This window comes from Schistocerca nitens, chromosome 1, assembly GCF_023898315.1.
Source record: "Schistocerca nitens isolate TAMUIC-IGC-003100 chromosome 1, iqSchNite1.1, whole genome shotgun sequence".
In the NCBI taxonomy this organism is placed as follows: domain Eukaryota; kingdom Metazoa; phylum Arthropoda; class Insecta; order Orthoptera; family Acrididae; genus Schistocerca; species Schistocerca nitens.
The window spans coordinates 1,108,386,679-1,108,410,643 of record NC_064614.1 but is presented as its reverse complement, the minus strand read 5'-3'; the positions used below and the strand labels follow the sequence as shown (position 1 = coordinate 1,108,410,643).

General features: G+C 40.3%; 1 protein-coding gene across 2 annotated transcripts in view; it reads left to right on the top strand.

Annotated features, from left to right (window-relative positions):
* Positions 1–23,965, top strand: part of LOC126198852 (tubulin polyglutamylase TTLL5) — a 215,010-nt gene that overhangs the window by 142,449 nt on the left and 48,596 nt on the right. For both annotated transcript variants that reach the window (XM_049935443.1, XM_049935451.1), the window contains 2 exons: positions 6,251–6,450; positions 18,604–18,833. In XM_049935443.1, the coding sequence (XP_049791400.1) occupies positions 6,251–6,450; positions 18,604–18,833 (430 nt within the window). The remainder of the gene's footprint in view (positions 1–6,250; positions 6,451–18,603; positions 18,834–23,965) is intronic.

The window sequence follows — 23,965 nt, the reverse complement described above, 5'->3', positions numbered from 1 at the left end:
ACTATTAAACAACGCCATACAGGGTCTCCCGGCCAATAATGCCATGTGATAATTTCATTTCTTTTAGTGCAGCATTTATTAATATAATTTCCTCAGTGTTGCATCATTTAATTTAAATACATTCCTTTTGTGTACCATTGGTTTACTTTTGTTGATATTCCTCTTTATAACCTGTGTTGAAGACACTATCCATTCTGTTAACCTGCTCTTCAAAGTCCTTTGCCAAATTTGACAGAATTAGAATGTCATCGGCAAGCCTCAACGCTTATATTTCTTCTCCCTGAACTTTGGGGTGATTCCCTTTCCAAAGTTCTTGGTTTCTTTTACTGCTTGCTCAATGCACCAACTGAATAACATCAGTAACAGGCACAACCCTTTTTCACTTCCTTCCCAACAACAGTGTGCTCTTCATGATCAACTGTTTAAGAACATCAGGCTAGTTTCTTTACAAGTTCTAGATAACTTGTAGCTCTAGTATTTTATTCATCCTCAGCAACTGCAGTTGTATATATAGAAGTAATCAGCAACCAGTTGCATTAAAAAAAAAAAAAAAAATCTTATCCGGTCCTATGAACCACATGACCACAGCATTTTGCTGTATGCATCTTACTGTTGACACTCAAAAATAATGCGACCGGTATAACTTTCTGAAAAAGGGCACAAAGTGCCTGAAAGTGATTAACAAATTAAATTTCTTTTATGCAACTGATTGCTGATTGTTTCGATACATAACCTTTTGCTCCCTGTAATTTATCACCTTCAAAATTTCAAATTATATGTTCCAGCCAACACAGTCAAAAGCATTTTTCCAAGTCTGCAAGTGCTGTAAATGTGTCTTTGGCTTTCTTTACCCTATCTCCTAAAGTAAGTCATAGGACCAATATTGCCATGTGTTTTGTTACATTTCCTTGCAGCCAAAACTAATCTTCCCTGAAGTTGGCTTTTTCAAGGTGTTCCTTCCATCTGTAAATAATTCATGATGGTATTTTACATGTGTGACGTACTAAACTGATGGTTCAGCAATACACCGATCCTCAACTGCTTTATCGAGAATTGATATTATTACATTTTTGTTTAAGTCTGAAGCAGTTTTACCTGTTTCATATATCTTGCAGACTAGGTAAACAGTATTTCCACAAATCCAAATAATTCTGAAGGAAGGTCGTATACTCCAGGGGCTTTCTTTTGGATTACATCTCTCTCAAATTCTTCTTGCAGTATTGTATCTCCCATCTCATCTACTACCTGCTCCATTTATGCAGAGTATCCCTCTCATAAGGGACCTTAGGAAAAGTGTTGTAAAAAATCTTAATTAAAAAGAGGACATGAAATGAAATTTGTTTATGGCATACCTTTACGGCTGAGAAATGAAGCGTACTTTACAAGGGGTGCTAAATGATCTTCCCCCACCTGTATACGTAGTTCAATATGGCACTGCATGTTTGTGATTGATGTTGCCAGAGTACTAAATTTCATAGTGGATGTTCTTGTGCAACTTGTAGACATGGCAGCATTTGTGAAATGTGGCACTGGGATCTTCTGCAAGCTGTTTGTGGGTCTCATGTTTCAGTGTAGCGTGGCTTATTGTTCATGGTGTTACATGTGATTTTCTTCTTCCAGTGCTGTTTTATTCAAAGGACATATCAGTATTTTTTCATGAATGTATGAAACAGATGGATGACGAAGAGCTGACACTTGGCTGGTGCCAACATAATGGGACAACATGCTGTTCATCATCATATGACTGATGGAATCATTTTTCCCTGACTGTGGTTTCCAAAGTATTATGGCCCCCATGGTCACTGACTTGATCTCCAAACTTTTTTGTGTGGATCACCTTGAGGTATTGTGTGCAAGAACAAGCCATGCACAATCAAAGAGATGAGAACATTCACTGCGAAATCCAGGCAGTCATGCCCAGGACTCTGGCAGTAACAATCGTGAATGTGCAGTGCATTGTTGAACTGTGTGTACAGGTGAAGGGAGATCATTTCCAGCACCTTTTGTAATGTACCTTCATTTCTCAACCATGAAGGCAGGTCATGTACAGATTGGTTTCATATATTCTTTCATCAAGATTTTTATAATATATCTCCCGGGTTTCCTTATGAGACACATTATCCTAATGCCTTAAAGTTCATTTCTTTTGTATAGTTCCTCTGCGTATTCCTTCCTCCTTTCCCTTCTTTAGTAAGTATTGCTTGTCATCAGATCTCGTGATACTCATACTGCTGCTTCTCTTTTCTCCAAACATCTTTTTCAAGTTTGTTGTAGGTAGCATCTATCTTTCCCCAATTATACACGCTTCTATGGACTTAAATTTATGCTATACCCATTCCTGCATAGCCATTTTGCATTTTTGCCAGTCTAATTTTTTAGAAGTTTGTATATGTTCGCCTGCTTCATTTGCTGCATTTTTATATTTTCTCCTTTTGTCAATCAGAACATGTTAGCTATTAATAATGCTAACATGCTAACATGCTTCTTGCTCTGGCAAATTTTTGAGTAATTCAGTGCTCAACTGCTATTGTTACTTCTCCTTAATCAGTATTGATGTTTGCGCTTCAATTTCATGTTAACATTTTGTTAATGTGGTGATTGGTACCATGGTCTCCGGTTCAGTGTACGAACAGGTAAATATAATTTGGGGATGTTTGGAGTAGCAGACAGCTCATTAATGAAGCTGGATTTTCTACTGTTGAAATTATAATCAAGTGATGTGTATTATGGCCCATAAATTGGTGTCATGAGAGGAGAATCTTAATAATCCTCATTTCCACAGACTATATTTGTTCAGTGTTGACCACATCCAGAAATAATCACATGGTGTAGTAGGTGTGTGGAGGTGGAGAATGCTGTTATTCAATGAACATTTATTACTAAGAACTGTTATGTTGAAGAAATGTGTAGGGGGACTTTATACAGGCATGAAACTTGAAGACAAATTAATGAAAGGGTAGAGGAATGGAGTGAAGATGAGATAGTTTATGTGAATCTTAGATAATGGTTTGATAAAACACTGAGTGACATATGTCTAAACAAAGCATTCCTTCATAAATATTCAGATCCTTGAGGAAACCAGTGTTCACTAAACTGCTTCCCCTGGCATGCAGAATATGAGACATACTAAATACCCTCAGAGAGAGAGAGAGAGAGAGAGAGAGAGAGAGAGAGAGAGAGAGAGAGAGAGAGAGAACACAAACACCAAAGGTGGAGGGTAATGACAAATTATAATCTACAGAAGAATGGAACAGCAGGTAGAAAGGAGCTGAGGGATATAAATAATTCTTAAGAAATTTAAGAACATGCGAGGCAATACTAACATTAAGACTGCCTTAGAAAATACGATGAGGAAAGGTAGATCTACATTTTAAATAAAAAGGCCATGAAAGGGTAGTAGTATTTAAAAAGGGAGTGAGAGAGGGTTGTAGCATATCCCCCTTGGTATTCAATCTGTGTGTGAATGAAACCAAACAAAAATTAGGGTGAGTAAACAAAAACTTAGAGGTGTGTCAAATTCTTTCAGAAGAGAAAGAATAAAAGATCAGATAATGTCTTGATAAATGCAATGAAATTTACTCATATTAAATCAGGTGATTGGGAAAGTAATAGGTGAAATCTGTTATTTGGTGAGCAAAGTATCTAATAAAGAGGATATAAAATTCCACCTGGCAGTAGCAAGAAAATTTCTGAAAAAGAGAAATTTATTAACATTAAAGAAATTTATATCTGTTGGGAAGTTATTTTTGGAGCGTAGCTTTGTGTAAAGTCAGATGTGGGTGATAATCACTGCAGACCGGAAAATAGCTTTTTAAATTTGGTACTGTTGAAGAATCCTGTTGAACATATATATATAAAAAGAAAGATGATGAGACTTACCAAACAAAAGCGCTGGCAGGTCGATAGACACACAAACAAACACAAATATACACACAAAATTCAAGCTTTCGCAACAAACTGTTGCCTCATCAGGAAAGAGGGAAGGAGAGGGAAAGACGAAAGGATGTGGGTTTTAAGGGAGAGGGTAAGGAGTCATTCCAATCCCGGGAGCGGAAAGACTTACCTTAGGGGGAAAAAAGGACAGGTATACACTCGCGCGCACACACACACACATATCCATCCACACATACAGACACAAGCAGACATATTTCAAGACAAACCGTGGAATGTTTCCCTCTGTTATATATATACTGCTTTGAATTGGGGATAAAATTGTTTACTGGGAGATCTAGACCATAATAAAGAGGGGGGGGGGGGTGAATGTTAGTCATAGTTGCAGTCATCCTTAGCACCTCAAACTTTAATGCAAGCAAAAGGCTAATGAGGTAAACAAATATTGAAAAGTAATATTTGCATCATATACCTGTGTACATAGCACTTGATGAATCCTAACTTTGTGGTATAATGTGGGGCCTCATTCTGTTACACTCATGATAGTAGTATTTCTACTGAACACTAATGGAATACTGTCAAATTAAATCATGTGAGCTGAGGAAATTATATTAGGAAAAATTGTTAAGAGTTTAAGTACATAGTTCCATCACCCATCTGTCGCAGTAGTAAATGAGAATACAATGATATCCAGTTACAGTTAAAGATAATGGGAAGATCGTCAACTAGTTGAATTATTAGGCATGTTAATGTGTCACCTGAGAAGAGTTTTGTAAATTATTGGCTAACTTAAGAAGTATAAAGTGGTATTAGTGTGAGGGAGCGTTTTTGTTAAAAAATGTATCAGGCAGGATTCTTAGCAAACTAAGTATGCTAGTGAGAGAGTATGCTCTGTAATATGTGGATGACCTGTACAATGGAAGAAACATTCAAATTCACAAGGCTGTGATGGATGGTCACTGAAATATTATTGCTAATAGCAGTCTGAAAACAGTTTCATGATCAGAAGGGATAAAAATCCCAAAGACAAAGTAGTTCGGAGGATGCCACAAGTTGTTGTTAATCTCAATGAATTCATTCTATATGAAAGTTTTTTAAGGCTGGATTAACTTAAGTCTGCAGATGTCCTGTTATAGTGTGTATTGCTGCCTTGAGGGTGGCCTTTGCTCTAGAAGCCTAAAGCGCTCTCAGGCTCAACAAGTGTGATACCTTCCATAAGAAAGGCGCAAAGATTAAGGCACAAAGATCAGTTGCAGTAGTAATTTCTGGTCATGTTGAGCTCAAACTGTGATGCTGTCATTGATAAAAGTGTAAGAGATTATTTATATTTATAAATAACAGATGTATATACAATAACAGAAAAAATGGTGGGGACTTTATAAGTCCCCACCATGTTTTTCTGTTATTTGTGAATGCTAATCTTAGGAACTACAGTGAGGATTTTGACTTGTTTCGCTAATAGATAGACTGATTCACAAGGAAAGCTGATGGGTGCAGGAGACAGGAGATAGGCCTAAGGCTGCCCAACCATAGTGCCAGGCTGTTGCGAGCTACTGCTACCACGAGGCTGGTGCACGCAACAAACATTTTGCGATACAGCACTTAAGTCAGGCAGAGCAATTTGGCATGGTAGCTCACTGCTCCCATTATTGCCGTGAGATGAGATGTCACTCCAAACCACCAATTAAATATGGAACACACATTATTTGTGCCTCCTGAGAGCATATGTGGGGTTTGCTGCTATATTGTTTGTTTGTTTTGAAGAGTTGATGATATTCAGTTACCTAACATTGTTCGCAGAATTCTAGTCCAAACTCTGTTCATTGGCCTGTAAACAAAATTACCGCTATGAAAGACAAGTCCAGCAACAATATATATGCAGTTATTATTGACCAGTACATTAATTATAAACTCCACATTGAACTTAAACATCTTCTAGTCCATGTACCTAGTAATGTTTATTCTCATGGTAAGCTTCAAAGGAATGAATATACAAATTGTCCCATAAAATGGTATTGATTTCACAAAAATGTATCAGCATTTCTTTCAGAGATACTTAGCAATGTAGTTAGATTTGAACAAAGACTGCAGTTAACAGTAGATTAACAGAGAAACTCAGAGGAAACTAGTTAAAGAAAACAGAAATGAACAAAGCTCATCTCACAGAAAGTAAATAGTTTTTGACGGTCTGTTCATAAAAATAGACATTGGAAAGAAGAATAATTGTAAGCAAATTATTCTGTAATGGTCTAAAATTGAAGGTAATAATCCAAATGCATGACATTGTTGAGCCAAATGAGGTATAAAACTCTACCTCATTTTAAAATTTAATTGCGGTAAGGACTTCTTTGCATTTTAGGAGTGATGACCCTGAGGCTGAGGACGTCGGTCACAAGTGGACACTGTCAGCTTTACTGAGGCATTTACGTGCTGCAGGAACTGACACTGCGCTCTTGATGTCAAGAATTGAAGAAGTCATTGTAAAGTCTATTTTAGCTTCAGCACCACCAATTGTAGCAGCTTGCCGTATGTTTGTCCCACATACACACAACTGTTTTGGTGAGTAAACTGTAAAGTTTTTACTTCCTTCTCTTGTCATAATCATTTATGGTAATTCCTGTATTTTTAAAAAAATGGTATTGAGGAGAACTCATTTTGAAAATTTGCATAATTTTTCTAAATGGTGCTAAAGGACCGAGCTGACTCTCTCGCATGTAGTTACACTGTTATGACAACCTTCATGAGCAAGCAGACTGAAACATTTATTTAGATGTCAGGTAGATTAAACAGTGAGGACTCTCTGAATTCTAGACTTTCACAGTTGGAAGATGACATTGGAAACAAAGTTTCTCTCGTAGCTTGGGCAGTTTGTTGTTGTTAGGTCAGTGGCCTTCAAGATGTTTCATTCTTGTGGTTGTATTGCAGGCCAAGGAATTAAATGATACAGGCTTATGGTTTCCTCCCTATATTTTCTGTAATATAATATTTGTGACTAGAAAATGCACTTACAGACGAAAAGCTTTTGACAGTTGTTGCTCATATCAAATTGATAGTGACAGCTTCAAGTACGATGGGGATTGATTTTAAGATAGCTACGGTGATGGGATCTGAATCAAGTACTTAATATACATTCACAATATAGGTAATGCGTCATTGGTCACTTTAGTCTAACTTGCAGTGTTGTCCCTTCCACTCTGCCTGTATATTTTCTTAATCCAAAATCAGTAATAAAAGTATGTTTAATGCTAAGTAGGAAGGAGAAATTGCTTGTGAACATTTTTAGGGGTGTGTGTGTGTGTGTGTGTGTGTGTGTGTGTGTGTGTGTGTGTGTGTGTGTGTGTGACACACACACACACACACACACACACACACACACACACACATATACAGTCTCTGAATGGTCAGCAGTAATCTGCTGGATTGTGTGGTGGTGATAATGAGGCAGCATGGGTTGGGGAAAGGGAGGGACACCAGGGTAGGGGGGGGGTGGGCTTGGAAGATGCTGTGCTGTCTGTGGGAGCTTGCAGGGATTGAAGGGGAACTGGTTGCTAGGTGCAGGAGCCAGCCATTTGTGGGGGGGGGGGGGGGGGGGGGGGGAGAGAAGGGGAAAAGAATGGCACATGTGTTGGTGGGATAGAAGGCATTTGTAGTACAGAAGTGGGAGCAGGGAAGGGGATAGATGGAGGGGTGGACTAGCAAAGGTTGGGACCAGGAGGGTTACATGATCCTAAAGTATATTGCACTGAGAGTTCCCACCTTCACAGTTCTGAAAATCTGGTGTTGGCTGGAAGGATAATGTTGGACACTATGTTCAGCAACTGGTGGTCCAGCTGTATCTTGCTAGGTGTGGCATTGGCCGTTCATACAGACAGACAGCTTGGTAGAGGTCACGCCCACATAGAAAGCAATACGGTGGTTGCAGTAGTGGTCCCCTTCCAATTTTTATCCACAAGTTTTTCTCTCACCGGCTCTTCTGGAATGAGTTAGCACTTCACTCAATGCCCCTCACATTCAAGAAAACTGTATCCCACAGTATTCTGTGCTAAGTGTCACACTCTTCTGTATAGCCATCAATGGTCGTGTAACCTCTGTTGGACCTTTGTCTACCCTGGCATTGTACGGCAATGATTTCTGCACCTGGTGCAGCTCCCACTTGGTAGCTGCTGAGTGCCAGCCCCAAGGTGCCAACTGACACGCCTCTACATGGGCAACCTGCCATGGCTTTCAGTTTTCTCCCTCCAAAATGCAGGTTATGTCATTTACCCACAGTACACCCCGATCCCGAACACTATTTAGGTGATGAGCTCCTCGATGGATAGCACAGTCCTGTTTCTTGGACCTTATTTTTGATAAAAAGCTGACATGGCTGCACCATATTAGCCATCTAAAGACTACGTGTGTGTGAAAGTGTAATGCTCTCCACCTCCGGCGCCGCACATCTTGGGGTGCAGACCATACGACTCTTTCCATCTTTACTGTGCTCTGGTCTTGTCCAGACTAGATTATGGTAGTCAGGTGCATGGCTGAGCGGCTGCTTCCCCTTTGCAACTGCTTGACTCTGTTCACCATTGTGGGGTGCGTCTGTCTGTTGGTGCCTTTCGCACTAGTTCCATTGACAGTCTCCTCACAGAAGCAGGATTCCCCCTCTACAAATAAGGCGGAGCCAACTCTTGGTTTCTTAGGCAATCCCCATTTACCAATTTCCTGACCATCCTGTGTAGCCTGTCCTCTTTGCCAGTGAGGGATGTCTCCTCATGACACCCACTCCTGGGAGGGATTGCTGGTTGGCATGTGTCTCACTTCCTCCCCCCCCCCCCCCCCCTCTCTCCCGTCGGGATCTCCACTCACTGGAATGCACCACATGTCTTTCCTCCCATACCCCCCCCCCCCCCCACCTTGGATGGTGCTTAGACCACAGATTAGGAGAAAGTGTTCCAGGGTCCAAAGATATCTGTCGCCCCCATTGTTTCCGGTGCCTCGTACGGGCCATCCTTGCAGAGTTCCAGGGTGCTACCATCTTCTACACTGATGGTTCTAAGACAGTTGATAAGATGGGATTGCTTTCATGTCTCTTACTGGCTTGGAACACCCTTTATTCCTGGGATCATGTAGTGTGTTCATAGCAGAGATTCTAGCCATTCACAGGGCCCTCCTTTTTGTTTCTCAGGCTTCCCTCCACAGTGTTTTAATTTGTTCAGACTCCATGAGCAGCCTGCAGGCTATTGACCGATGATACTTTCATCTCCCTTTGGTCTCTGCTGTCCATGATCTTCTCTCTGTCCTTGGCCGTGCTGCCTGCTCAGTTGTCTTTCTCTGGGTCCCAAGTCATGAGGGCATCCGAGGGAATAAACTGGCTGACTGTTTGGCTAGAGAAGCAGGTACTAAACACCCCATTTCCTTTCATGATTCCAGCTGCAGATATGCGGATTTACATCAAATCTCTCTTTGCTCAAAAATTAAATGATATCTCTCTTCTGCTCCTCTCAGGAGGAGTCCACTGTTTTATGTGGTCTACACACTGACCATACCAGGCTCACCAATTGTTTCCTCCTATGTAATGAGCCACCACCACAAAGCGGTTGTGGAGCCAGACTGATGGTATCTCACATCATGGTGGAAAGTCCCCCCTCCCCCCCTCCCCCCTCCCTCCCCCCTCCCTCCCTCCCTCCCTCCCTCCCTCCCTCCCTCCCTCCCTCCCTCCCTCCCTCCCTCTCTCTCTCTCTCTCTCTCTCTCTCTCTCTCTCTCTCTCTCTCTCTCTCTCTCTCTCTCTCTCTCCTTTTTCATTCTTCCCCCCCCCCCCCCACTTTGTGCTAAGTGTAATCTTCCTGATTCTATAAATTTAATATTAGCATACGATTCATGGATGGTTGAACTGGTTCTCAATTTCCTCAGTGAAAGTGGTTTTTATTTAGTTTTAGTTTAGTTAGTGGTTTTTATTTAGTTTACTTTGGAGCAGGGACAGGGTGGTTGTGGTTGGGACCTCTCTTCTTGTCTTCTCGGTATGGGACCCCATGACCACTCCCCCATGGAAAGACTGCCCCTTTTTTTCCAGTTTCCAGTTTTTAGATTTTTCATTATTTTATAATTTGAGTCCCCTGACTGGATCCATCCAATTTTAGCAGACCCTCTTTCTTCTGTGACTAACTTCAGAATCACAGGACTGATGACCTCACCGTTTGGTCCTGAAAAAAAGAAAAAAGTGGTTACAGCTTAGTTTGTAGGTCATGTGGCTACTTTCACAGGTAACCCTGCCTTTGATTGGCTTAGAGATGCCTGTGACAATGCTAGAGTAAGTGGTAGTGGGAGTATGTGTGGGACAGGTTTTGCATCTAGGTGTACTACAAGGATGTGAGCCATGAGACAAGGGGCTGCAAGCAGGGGTGTAGTTTGGATGGACAAGGATATTATGTATGCTTGGGGGCCGACAGAATGATTGTGGTAGGGGTGGGGGAATAATCCTCATGACAAGAGGTAGCCTAAACCCTGGCAGAGAATGTTGTTCACTTGCTCCAGTTGCAAGTGGTACTGAGTCGTGAGAGGAGTTCTTGTTTTTGGCCGGACAGTGGGTACGTAGGAGGGGTAATGTGACTGGACAGACAAGGCATTAGAGACCCATTTTTGGATAAGGTTTCAAGGGTAATTTTGCTATGCGGAGGTCTTGGTGAGACCTTTGTCATATTTGAAAAGGGACTATTCATTACTGCAGATGCGATGACCATGGGTGACTAGGCTTATGGAAGGGCTTCTTAGTACGAAATGGGTGGCAGCTGTTACAGGGGAGGTATTGTTGGTGGTTGGTAGATTCGATGTGGACAGAAGTACAGATGTAGACATCCTTGAGGTGGAGGTCAACATCGAGGAAGGTGGCTAGTTGGTTTGGGAAGGACTAGGTTAAGTTAATAGGGAATAAGGTGTTGAAATTCTGGAGGAATATATACAGGATGTAATCACCGTCGGTCCAGATCACAAAAACGTCATCAGTGAATCTGAACCAGGTGAGGGATTTGGTATTGTGGGTGGTTGAGGAGGATTCCTCCAGATGACTAATTGATTGGCATAGGATGCTTCCAGTCAGGTGCCTGTTGCTCTACCATAGATTTGTTTGTAGGTGATGCCTTCAAAGGTGAAGTAATTGTGTTTGAGGATATAGTTGGTCATGGTGACCATGAAAAAGGTTGTAGGTTTGGAGTGAGTCGGGCTTTAGGAAGGATAGTGTTCATTAGTGGCAAGACTATGGGCATTGGAGATGTTAGTATTCACCTCCAACTTCCGCCTTCGACTACCACTGTCCACATCCTCAACAGAAAGAGGTCATCAAGATCAAAGCTGTGCAAGGCAGACCAAATGTTGCATAACTGTATAAGCTATTTGCCTGTCTGAACATTGGGATAACAATCAGTAATGCCTTGTACATCATTTGGTGAATATGAACACTGACTGCTGTAGCTTTTACATCCATCCAGCCATCCATCTGTTGTTTTCTGTAAATCCCACCAAGAAGATAAACCATTAAGGGATGTGGAATGAGACAAGATATACTTTAAGAAAAGACAAGCAAGTTGCAGGACTCAATTCACATACTGTATTAACTATAATATGTAAATTGAATCCTGCAACTTGCTTGTCTTTTCTTAAAGTATACTGTATTAACTATAACACCCCCCGGGAACTATGGACCTTGCCGTTGGTGGGGAGGCTTGCGTGCCTCAGCGATACAGATAGCCGTACCATAGGTGCAACCACAACGGAGGGGTATCTGTTGAAAGGCCAGACAAACGTGTGGTTCCTGAAGAGGGGCAGCAGCCTTTTCAGTAGTTGCAAGGGCAACAGTATGGATGATTGACTGATGTGGCCTTGTAACACTAACCAAAACGGCCTTGCTGTTTTGGTACTGCGAACGGCTGAAAGCAAGGGGAAACTACAGCCGTAATTTTTCCCGAGGGCATGCAGCTTTACTGTGTGATTAAATGATGATGGCGTCCTCTTGGGTAAAATGTTCCGGAGGTAAAATAGTCCCCCATTCGGATCTCTGGGCGGGGACTACTCAAGAGGATGTCGTTATCAGGAGAAAGAAAACTGGCGTTCTACGGATCGGAGCGTGGAATGTCAGATCCCTTAATCGGGCAGGTAGGTTAGAAAATTTAAAAAGGGAAATGGATAGGTTAAAGTTAGATATAGTGGGAGTTAGTGAAGTTCGGTGGCAGGAGGAACAAGACTTCTGGTCAGGTGACTACAGGGTTATAAACACAAAATCAAATAGGGGTAATGCAGGAGTAGGTTTAATAATCAATAAAAAAATAGGAATGCGGGTAAGCTACTACAAACAGCACAGTGAACGCATTATTGTGGCCAAGATAGACACGAAGCCCACGCCTACTACAGTAGTACAAGTTTATATGCCAACTAGCTCTGCAGGTGACGAAGAAATTGAAGAAATGTATGATGAAATAAAAGAAATTATTCAGATAGTGAAGGGAGACGAAAATTTAATAGTCATGGGTGACTGGAATTCGAGTGTAGGAAAAGGGAGAGAAGGAAACGTAGTAGGTGAATATGGATTGGGGCTAAGAAATGAAAGAGGAAGCCGCCTGGTAGAATTTTGCACAGAGCACAACATAATCATAGCTAACACTTGAAACTTCCTGGCAGATTAAAACTGTGTGCCCGACCGAGACTCGAACTCGGGACCTTTGCCTTTCGCAGGCAAGTGCTCTACCATCTGAGCTGCCGAAGCACAACTCACACCTGGTCCTCACAGCTTTACTTCTGCCAGTACCTAGTCTCCTACCTTCCAAACTTTACAGCAGCTCTCCTGCGAACCATGCAGAACTAGCACTCCTGAAAGAAAGGATATTGCGGAGACATGGCTTAGCCACAGCCTGGGGGATGTTTCCAGAATGATATTTTCACTCTGCAGCAGTGTGTGCGCTGATATGAAACTTCCTGGCAGATTAAAACTGTGTGCCCGACCGAGACTCGAACTCGGGATCTTTGCCTTTCGCGGGCAAGTGCTCTACCATCTGAGCTACCGAAGCACGACTCACGCCCGGTCCTCACAGCAGAAGTAAAGCTGTGAGGACCGGCTGTGAGTCGTGCTTCGGTAGCTCAGATGGTAGAGCACTTGCCCACGAAAGGCAAAGGCCCGAGTTCGAGTCTCGGTCGGGCACACAGTTTTAATCTGCCAGGAAGTTTCATATCAGCGCACAATCCGCTGCAGATTGAAAATCTCATTCTGGATAGCTAACACTTGGTTTAAGAATCATGAAAGAAGGTTTTATACATGGAAGAACCCTGGAGATACTAAAACGTATCAGATAGATTATATAATGGTAAGAAAGAGATTTAGGAACCAGATTTTAAATTGTAAGACATTTCCAGGGGCAGATGTGGACTCTTGACCACAACCTATTGGTTATGACCTGTAGATTGAAACTGAAGAAACTGCAAAAAGGTGGGAATTTAAGGAGATGGGACCTGGATAAACTGAAAGAACCAGAGGTTGTACAGAGTTTCAGGGAGAGCATAAGGGAACAATTGACAAGAATGGAGGAAAGAAATACAGTAGAAGAAGAATGGGCAGCTTTGAGAGATGCAGTAGTGAAGGCAGCAGAGGATCAAGTAGATAAAAAGAAGAGGGCTAGTAGAAATCCTTGGGTAACAGAAGAAATATTGAATTTAATTGATGAAAGGAGAAAATATAAAAATGCAGTAAATGAAGCAGGCAAAAAGGAATACAAACGTCTCAAAAATGAGATCGACAGGAAGTGCAAAATGGCTAAGCAGGGATGGCTAGAGGACAAATGTAAGGATGTAGAGGCTTGTCTCACTAGGGGTAAGATAGATACTGCCTACAGGAAAATTAAAGAGACCTTTGGAGAGAAGAGAACCACTTGTATGAATATCAAGAGCTCAGATGGAAACCCAGTTCTAAGCAAAGAAGGGAAAGCAGAAAGGTGGAGGGAGTATATAGAGGGTCTATACAAGGGCGATGTACTTGAGGACAATATTATGGAAATGGAAGAGGATGTAGATGAAGATGAAATGGGAGATACGATACTGCGTGAAGAGTGACAGAGCACTGAAAGACCTAAGGCGAAACAAGGCCCCCGGAGTAGACAACATTCCATTGGAACTACTGACGGCCTTGGGAGAGCCAGTCCTGACAAAACTCTACCATCTGGTGAGCAAGATGTATGAAACAGGCGAAATACCCTCAGACTTCAAGAAGAATATAATAATTCCAATCCCAAAGAAAGCAGGTGTTGACAGATGTGAAAATTACCGAACTATCAGTTTAATAAGCCACAGCTGCAAAATACCAACACAAATTCTTTACAGACGAATGGAAAAACTAGTAGAAGCCGACCTCGGGGAAGATCAGTTTGGATTCCGTAGAAATGTTGGAACACGTGAGGCAAAACTGACCTTACGACTTATCTTAGAAGAAAGATTAAGGAAAGGCAAACCTACATTTCTAGCATTTGTAGACTTAGAGAAAGCTTTTGACAATGTTGACTGGAATACTCTCTTTCAAATTCTGCAGGTGGCAGGGGTAAAATACAGGGAGCGAAAGGCTATTTACAATTTGTATAGAAACCAGATGGCAGTTATAAGAGTCGAGGGACATGAAAGGAAAGCAGTGGTTGGGAAGGGAGTGAGACAGGGTTGTAGCCTCTACCCAATGTTATTCAATCTGTATATTGAGCAAGCAGTAAAGGAAACAAAAGAAAAATTTGGAGTAGGTATTAAAATCCATGGAGAAGAAACAAAAACTTTGAGGTTCGCCGATGACATTGTAATTCTGTCAGAGACAGCAAAGGACTTGGAAGAGCAGTTGAATGGAATGGACAGTGTCTTGAAAGGAGGATATAAGATGAACATCAACAAAAGCAAAATGAGGATAATGGAATGTAGTCGAATTAAGTCGGGTGTTGCTGAGGGAATTAGATTAGGAAATGAGACACTTAAAGTAGTAAAGGAGTTTTGCTATTTGGGGAGCAAAATAACTGATGATGGTCGAAGTAGAGAGGATATAAAATGTAGACTGGCAATGGCAAGGAAAGCGTTTGTGAAGAAGAGAAATTTGTTAACATCGAGTATAGATTTAAGTGTCAAGAAGTCGTTTCTGAAAGTATTTGTATGGAGTGTAGCCATGTATGGAAGTGAAACATGGACGATAAATAGTTTGGACAAGAAGAGAATAGAAGCTTTCAAAATGTGGTGCTACAGAAGAATGCTGAAGATTAGATGGGTAGATCACATAACTAATGAGGAAGTTTTGAATAGGATTGGGGAGAAGAGAAGTTTGTGGCACAACTTGACCAGAAGAAGGGATCGGTTGGTAGGACATGTTCTGAGGCATCAAGGGATCACCAATTTAGTATTGGAGGGCAGCGTGGAGGGTAAAAATAGTAGAGAGAGACCAAGAGATGAATACACTAAGCAGATTCAGAAGGATGTTGGTTGCAGTAGGTACTGGGAGATGAAGAAGCTTGCACAGGATAGAGTAGCATGGAGAGCTGCATCAAACCAGTCTTAGGACTGAATACCACAACAACAACAACATTAACTATAAGGTATCATTATACTACTAGATGCTATTTGTGGTTGTACCAACAAAATTTATTCAATTAAAAAAGCTGCTTCCTCCTCAGTTTGAGTAAATAGGTGCTGTTTATTGGCAATTGATAGTTTAATATTTATTTGATTACATAGGTATTTTTCAAAGAAAATAGTTACCTATATTTTTAAAAACTGAGTCAAATCTACATTGAATCTGGAAAACTTGTAAAAAGGGCAGTAATGCAGTTTGTAGTTAATTTCATTTGAAGTGGTTGAAATTCCCAATTTCTTACTTTGTTAGATGCAGTTCACTCCATTAATGTTGTGCTTTCAGGTCTTCATCTGAGTTGTTGTTTCCATTTTCATGCAAGGGATGCAGTCTGGTAGACGGGTAGAAGTAAAATATTTGTTGTTCAGGAATGTGTGAGGAGTTCCTGGCCAAAACTCTCCCACTAAATAACCTGGATTTTCCATTGTTTGAAATGCACTTGTCATAGAGATGATGCTGAACATCTCAGTAATAAGCAAGATTGCTACATTACTGCTGTTAAGAGTTGTGGTAGTCGTCAGAAGAACACTAGAGATACAGCTAAAATATTGTCCAGTTATTTTGCTGATATTACTTCCACTTTCAGTTGGTATCCAGCACTTTTCACTATCACAGAGCTGTTGCAGAGACAGTGAGTTTGGATGTGTATTCAGTCAGCCTTGCAGTATAAATAAAAATCTTCCTTTCCCATATATGTAGCTCATGTCAACATACGAGGGTAATCCCAAAAGTAAGGTCTCCTATTTGTTTTTTTATGAGAACATAGACCTTTTTATTTCTATAATGGTTTACATCAGTTTACAGCTTGAACATTTAGCTATTTTTCAACATAATCACTATTTCTGTCGATGAATTTTTGTAGGTGCTGTAGCAGTTTTTGTATGCCCATATCATACCAGCTCACTGCCATGCTGTTCAGAAAGTTATGAACCTCTTCTTTGACCTCTTCATTGGAGCTTAATCGCTTTCTGGTGAAATGTTTTTTTTTTTTTTTTTTTTTTTTACCCTAGGGAACGTGATAGTCACTGGGCGCCAAGTTAGGACTATAGGGTGGGTGGGTGGGTGGGTGGGGGGGGGTGGGTGGGTGATTGTGTTCCACTGAAACTATTGTAGGACAGCAACGGTTTGCCGTGGGCAGGTGTTGTCATGGGGAAAGTGTATGTTCTTGCTCAACATTCCTCTTATCCAGTTCTGAATTGCCCGTTTGAGTTTTTTCAGAGTCTCACAGTACCTATCAGCTTTAATTGTGTGATTCTGCTCTGATGACGAGGTGAAAGAAGAGGTTCATAACTTTCTAAACAGCATGGCGGCGAACTGGTAAGACATGGGCATACAAAAACTGCCACAGCGTCTACAAAAGTGCATCGACAGAAATGGTGATTACATTGAAAAATAGCTAAATGTTCAAGCAGTAAACTGATGTAAACCATTGTAGCAATAAACAGGTCTATGTACTTATAAAAAAAATAGGAGACCTTACTTTTTGGATTACCCTCGTACCTGTAGTCATTCTGAAGTCTATTAACAGTTTGTTGTACTGCATGGCACAGTAATTTAATATATGTGAAATACCAGTTTTATTGAAATGTGAAAAGAAAACTCTAATCTACATCCCCCCCCCCCCCATCTATTTCTTATTGATCACTCAAATGGGATAGTAACCATGTGCTTACAGCAGAAGGCCCCATTCCCCAGCAGATCGACTGCTTCATTTTCTAAGTGTTGTAGTATTTTTTATTTATATGTTTATATCATACTAGCTTTCTCCCTTTTCAGAAGTTCCTTACACACTGTGCTTAATTGCATTTTTGATGAATTCTTTTTTGAACTACCTTAACTCCATTCCAAGCAGTTTAATTACGGTTATGAATGTACTGACTGAAGTTTAAATATTGCATACTAGATGGAAATTCATTTCAAACTTAACCTGCATACATTCGAAGTGATTCTTTTTATGGTTTCCCTACATAATTTGTCATAATTGTGTGATTCTTTCTTGTACATCATTTCACCAGACAGCTTCCTTTGGCCATTTCAATTTTGAATAAGTACTTTAAAGTGGTTCAACGCAATGATGGAGTTTGTAAGAAATTCTTGGCTGAGCTATATAACTGTTTTAATTCAGATACACATAGAACTATGGTTACACTACTGACAAAAGTTCTTCGTAGCAAGTGAGACTGATATAAGAAACTTCGTCAATTTTCATGTCACTTTCAGGTATTACGAAAAAGTAAGCTTCATTGTAATATGTTTAGGTGGGAGAAATGGACTGCATGTCTTAGAAACTGCTTGTAATTGTGTTGTTTCTCCTAAAGCATTTTACGTTTTCAGCATTTATTGGCTGCATAGCTACAATATTACTTAATATGGTCTCTAAATGGCAGAAAAGAGATTTCTGTTTTGTATGTACTCCAAATGTGTGTGCATGAGTGTCACTGCAAGAAATATATTCATAGTGTTTAATTATTGGTATATAAAAAATGCCTGTATCAATAAACAACTCTGTAACATTCCAGAGGCAGTCCATTTATATTCGTGGTGCCTTATAAATGATGAGCGTTAACATGTTGAAATTTAGTCTGCATGACCTAAGTAGAGACATTTGAGGATAGGTGCTAAGAGTTGCATTGCATGCTTAAAGATAATTTCTGGAGATTGTCAAATTTGTGTGGGTCATAAAAGTTTTATTTTTTGTGTGTATCATAGGAATTGAGAAAAGGGCATTACAATCATGCAGCATGTTCAAATTATAGAACAATTAATGGAATATAGATTTTATTTCCATAGTAAAGTGAGAAGAAACTACAGACTTCATGTATAGTCCACAAATTAAAATATTTCAAAGTAGGACTCGGAATGTTAATTGCTATCCCAATTAATGTACTGTCATAAAGTAAATCTGCTGGTTCTTTATTTTAAGACAGCTGCTGCATTTTACATTGGACAGTGGGGTCAGTGAAATCTAAGATATAGTAGCAGTTTGTTTCTGAACTTTATACTCTATATCACTCATTGTACCTGTAAGCCATGGATTTCATGCATAGCACCTGAGACTCAATCTCCCCTCAGTTTTGGACACTTAATGAACTTTTTGCAGAACTGTATGGTTTTGACATCCTGGTGGACTCAGAACTAAAACCATGGCTGTTAGAAGTTAACCTATCCCCATCACTGGGCTGCGACTCTCCATTAGATGTCAGAGTGAAGTCTGCAATGTTGGTGGACCTTCTAACTCTAGTGGGACTACCAGCAATTGATCCAATGCTGCGGCGTATAAATGAACCTCATCATCACAGTAACCCTGCTGATAGTACCAAGAAGCTTAATGTGAGTGTTCCCATGCTCTTAAGTTTGTCTTTAAATGAATGAGAGTTAATTTGTGTGATAATTTGTGAGTTCTACATACAGCACTGCCAAGGGACTACATTATTTTTATTTCATTAGGTGTATGGTGTGGTTATTGTGAAAGCATGTTACTTTCTTTTTAAAGTTGTTTACAAGTTGGGATATCTTCCCTGCAGTAGTGTAAGTGTTGCATGTTTCACTGCTTGTGTTGAACTGTAGCTTTCCTCTGCTTGCAGACACTTGTCCTTCTTTGCATAAAAACCTGTATTGTCACCGAGATTGATATGACCAAGTAAAGAATGTTAAAAATGACAATTTGTCTTCTGTTATGCTGGGAGAGGGTCTCTTACAGCCTCTGTGTGTGTGTGTGTGTGTGTGTGTGTGTGTGTGTGTGTGTGTGTGTGTGTGTGTGTTTAGACAGTAAGCTATGCAGAGATTAACTTCAGTAGCAAAATTCTGATATAACATTGTAGAAAGCTTATGGGTGAGTGGACCAGCACAAGGAGCCACAGCAACCCGGTTGCAGACAGGAATATATGGTTCAGATACTTTGTAGACCTCGATATCATGAAGGGTGAACTGATTATCGAAAACTTCTTAATGTCCTTACTCCCTAGGTTATGCACTTTGTTCACAATCATTTGTTAAATTTTGTATCATAACGAGTCCTGTGTACTCATTAGGACACATACTATGCAAGTAGTAATGTGTGTGACGAATTACTCCAAACTTCTGACAGCTGTCACTACTATTATAAGAATCACATTAACTACTGACACTCAGGAATAGCAGGATGTGTTTCTTTTGGAAAAGCAATAAAGTACGTCCAGAACTGACCAGAGGAAGGAATACAAGAATTCATGTTCTGGAAGACAGGTCTGTCAGGAGGAGTGCTAATGTTAGAAGTTATGTGGATTCCAAACACACTTGGTTGTATCATAGTAGCCTCTTTTCCACCATTCTTCGGAACTGTCTCATGAGTGAGACTTCAGAGATTCAATAAAGGAAAGAAAAATATTTTCTTCCATCATTGGTATGCAGTGGGTACTAAGAAGAAGCAAGTAAGAGATGTTCATGTTTAAAAGCAGGTAGGAAGGAGACAGGAAAGGTAATGTCTTTTGTGGTGCTCATTCTGATTACCACCTCAGCTCAACTCCAATTGTGGGGCACCAAGCATCATTATCTGATATTTTCCAGCATGTGTACTTCCAATCTAACTCTGGAAACTTCAGAAATCTAAAATACGTCTTTCTCAAGAATGTGAAACTATACTGTTTCAAGTTATGTATAATTTACTCTAGGTTATCTGTAGGATGTGGTGTACTAAATCTTCTGGGATTAAAGTTGTTACATTCTGAAGATGCAGAGTGAATCTTATGAACAAACAAACCAATTAGGCAGGAAATAATAAATGTAGATTGAGAATTTATTTAAGAACAGAAGTATACCACATTAAATTAAGCAACAAATATTTATCTTCAAAAACAGACTTTATAAATACAGGTGAAAAGGGAAAAAAGCAAAAAATGTGACTAAAGAGAAACCAAGGAAAAGGGAAAAAACTCAAATGGGTTACAGCATTTGTTAGAGAGATCAGAGCTTGAAGAAATGTTAATAAGATCATCATTGGATGTACTGAATTAGACAAACTACTCACAAATATTTTTCAGAGAATGTGAGAGGGTAGTGTGAGACCACAATATTATTGCACATGGCCTCCCATGGCTCTTAACGGAAACATATAGTGATGTAACAGTAAATGAGTACAGTCATGACTAAGAAAGACACATTGCACTGTAAATGATTTTGAGAAAACTGTGCCTAAAATGTCAAGTGGTTCAATGTGTTCTTGTGAAATATCAAGATAAAAACTCACGATAAGCTGACCGAAGAGTCCTCGCTCCCAGGTGCAAAAAATATTGTGGGAATTTGATTAAAGAAATGATTAAAAACAGCAGTGGAAGAAGAAAACAAAGCATAGTTATGTATGTAAATATGAGATGAAAAGTAATGCTCCAGAATTTTTTTATTCTGTTCTGAATATTGGTTGGGGGTAATACATGTGATGCATATTATTTGGTCAACTTTTCCTGCTTCACCAATGCAGATCTAGCCACCTTTCACTAGAGGGCTCAGACTTGTAGCAAGTAATATGGCAGTGTGTAATGTAACTCTGTTGGTGTTTGAGAAATTTTGTGCTGTATAGGAGTCCCATGAATTCAGTGTGTTCATCTACATGGAAAACCCTCTCCTTCACTGTGATCATGCGAGACCACGCAAAGTGCTGCAATGTCTGTAACAGTTCAACGCCTTGATTTCATTGTTGTCAATCATTCTCCACATTGTCCTGACTTGGCCTCCATCAGATTTTCATCTGTTTCCAAATCTTACAGAACACCTTTGAGGACTTGATAGTGATGAAGCAGTGCAAGCAGATGTGAGGTTGTGGCTCCATCAACAAAAGTCAATTATTCTACAGTGGTGATACCAATAAACTGATCTCTCTCTTTGGGGGAAATGTGTTTGTCACCAGAGTGACTATGTTGAGAAAGGAATATTACAACATGAAGAATAAAGATGTGACCTTTGTACATATGAGTACACATAACATCTAAAGAGTTAAAATGCCACATAACTAAGAGAATTGTACAAGAATTCATATTTCTTTAAATTTTTATTTAATTTGCTTTAAATGTTTGAAATGAAATAGAAATACAGACAATTAATTAATAATGAAAATAATTTTTCAGAAGCAATAGCAAATGAGGCACGCAGTAAAAAAAGATATCTGGAGATAATAGTGTTCAATAGAAATGGTTAAAGCTGGAAAGGTTCACAAAATTAGTTGCAGGCTGTATTTAAATGCTCCAAAACTGTAACAAATCTTTTTTTTATTTTTTTTTTTTTTACAATAAGAGACAATGAGTTGAGAAATTGTAGACCTGTCAAAATCCTCCTTGTAATGTAAGATACTCACAAATTTCATAATCAACTGCACAGAAAAAAAAATGGATTTCACTCACCCAAAAGAACAAGCCAAGCTGGCTTGAGAAATGGATATTAGCAAACTCGAAAACAGAGTTAAGTTATGATGTATGCAGTTAATATATAGGGCTACTTCTCTTAAAGGGAAAACTAGATGCAACACAATATGTTAGTTAAAATATGCGCTGCAGTGACTAAATCACAAATGGCAATTTACTACAGATAACTCATAGATTAGGCAAAGGACAATGGAAGCTACTGAAAATTCCCAAACACATGTTTATTTGTGTTGATATACAATGAAATGCAGGACTGATATATTCTTTCCCATTAACTGTGAACCACAAATGTTGGTGTGCTATAAAACAAGTTACATATACAAAACATTCATACTGGTAACTTGTGAAAATAGTTTTATAAGCAACCAAAAAACTCTAAAACCCCTCAGGGGCTCAGTATTCATTTGCTGGATATGGGCTTGGTGACGCCACGGTTCCTGAGCTGGGGACTGATAAGTACCGCCAGTCCCATGTTGTAAGATCCGGGCATGCTTCAGCAACCACAGTGCACCATGGCAGTGGAATGTTGTGTATCACAGGGAATGGGGATCTTGGCTTGAACACCCGGATCACAAGGCTGGTAAAAACCCTCTTAAACAAAAAGCCTTAAACTCAAATAGTGTTGCACAATGATGAGGTACGTGGCTGTTGACGTGGAATAGTTGTTCACAGACAACCTGTGTGATTTCTGCTGCACCTCAGTTGTATAAGTCTTACCTAGTTATGTGGGGCTCTGTCTATGTGGACTTGTTTCCCTAGCTGCTCATGGGACCAGGATGGAATCTTCAAAATTTTCTCTTCCTCCTCCCTGCAGAGAATGTGAACTGCTGGAAGATGCCAACACTCAATCAAACAAGAGGGCTTGGGCAGCCAGTTAATAACAGAATGTATGCTGGTTGTCAAAATGTGTGTACTATAGTTAAACAGAATGAGGGTAGCTTTGATAAAGTTTCACCATTCTATATACAAAAAGTCTTAGAGGGCATTGTGGGAACCTTTAGATCTGTCAAATGCTTAATGAAAAGGGACCCTGTTGGTCAAAATGTTTAGTTACCAACAAGTGAAGAATCTCCAGAAAGCTCAATGCCTCAGGGAGTGTGCAGTTTAAACCAAACTGCACACGACGTTGAGCTACACCAAAGGTGTTGTGACTTGCAGGAATCTAGTTGACATTCCCCAAGAACAACTTAAAGGTCAGTTGTGCTGGGAAGTCATTGTGGGTGTTCAAAACATTATGGAAGGGATGATTTTGTTATAAGAGTGAAGCCACTTGTGTTCAAATGGGGTACGCCATCTGCAACAGAGTTGGTTTTCCTTTCCTCCAAAATGTCAGCTGCTCTGGTGCTCACACTGTCTGGAATAGAGGCTGCAGTGTCTCACTTGAAGAACTGAAGACCCAGGAGATAAAGACAACAAAGCACATCCACGTGATGAAGCCAAAAAATATAAAAGACCGTGCAGCCATCCACGTTTGCTGCCTCCTTTGCTTCCATTCCCAAACATCTAGTCCAAAAAACCAATGCCTCTACACAAACTGCGGTTGCTAGTGTCAGCACTAATACCTGCATTTGTCAATGCACTTGTGGTGCTGCAGTTCCTTTGAAGCCTGCCTCTTCCCCCAGAATTTCCCTCAGACAAAAAAAAGTGTCAAAGGTGAAGAATCACCCACTGAAGGAGACGAAGTGCATAGTTTGACAGTGTAGACATCCTCTCTGCTGTCTATCTGCTGTCTCTCTCGGATCTTCTTCAGAGATGATGGACATAGGTGACGGACTGGAGCAATCATCTCACCCCAAGACTGAGCCTGTACCCTTTACAAGCTCCCCTCCCTGGCAGAAAGTCAGGCTGAAAGTTCTACCCCTGTGATGGATGGCTCCCATTATACGGTGGAACATTACTGGTCTCAGGACACACGTGGAAGAACTGACATTCTTAGCACAGGAATATCCCCAGCCCCAGCCCCTGTGCTTGTGTGTGACAGAAACACATTTTAAAGTGTCCAGCGCCCCTGTACTATTGGACTACAGGGCTATATGCTCTATCGCAAGGATGACCTAACTGTGGAAAGGG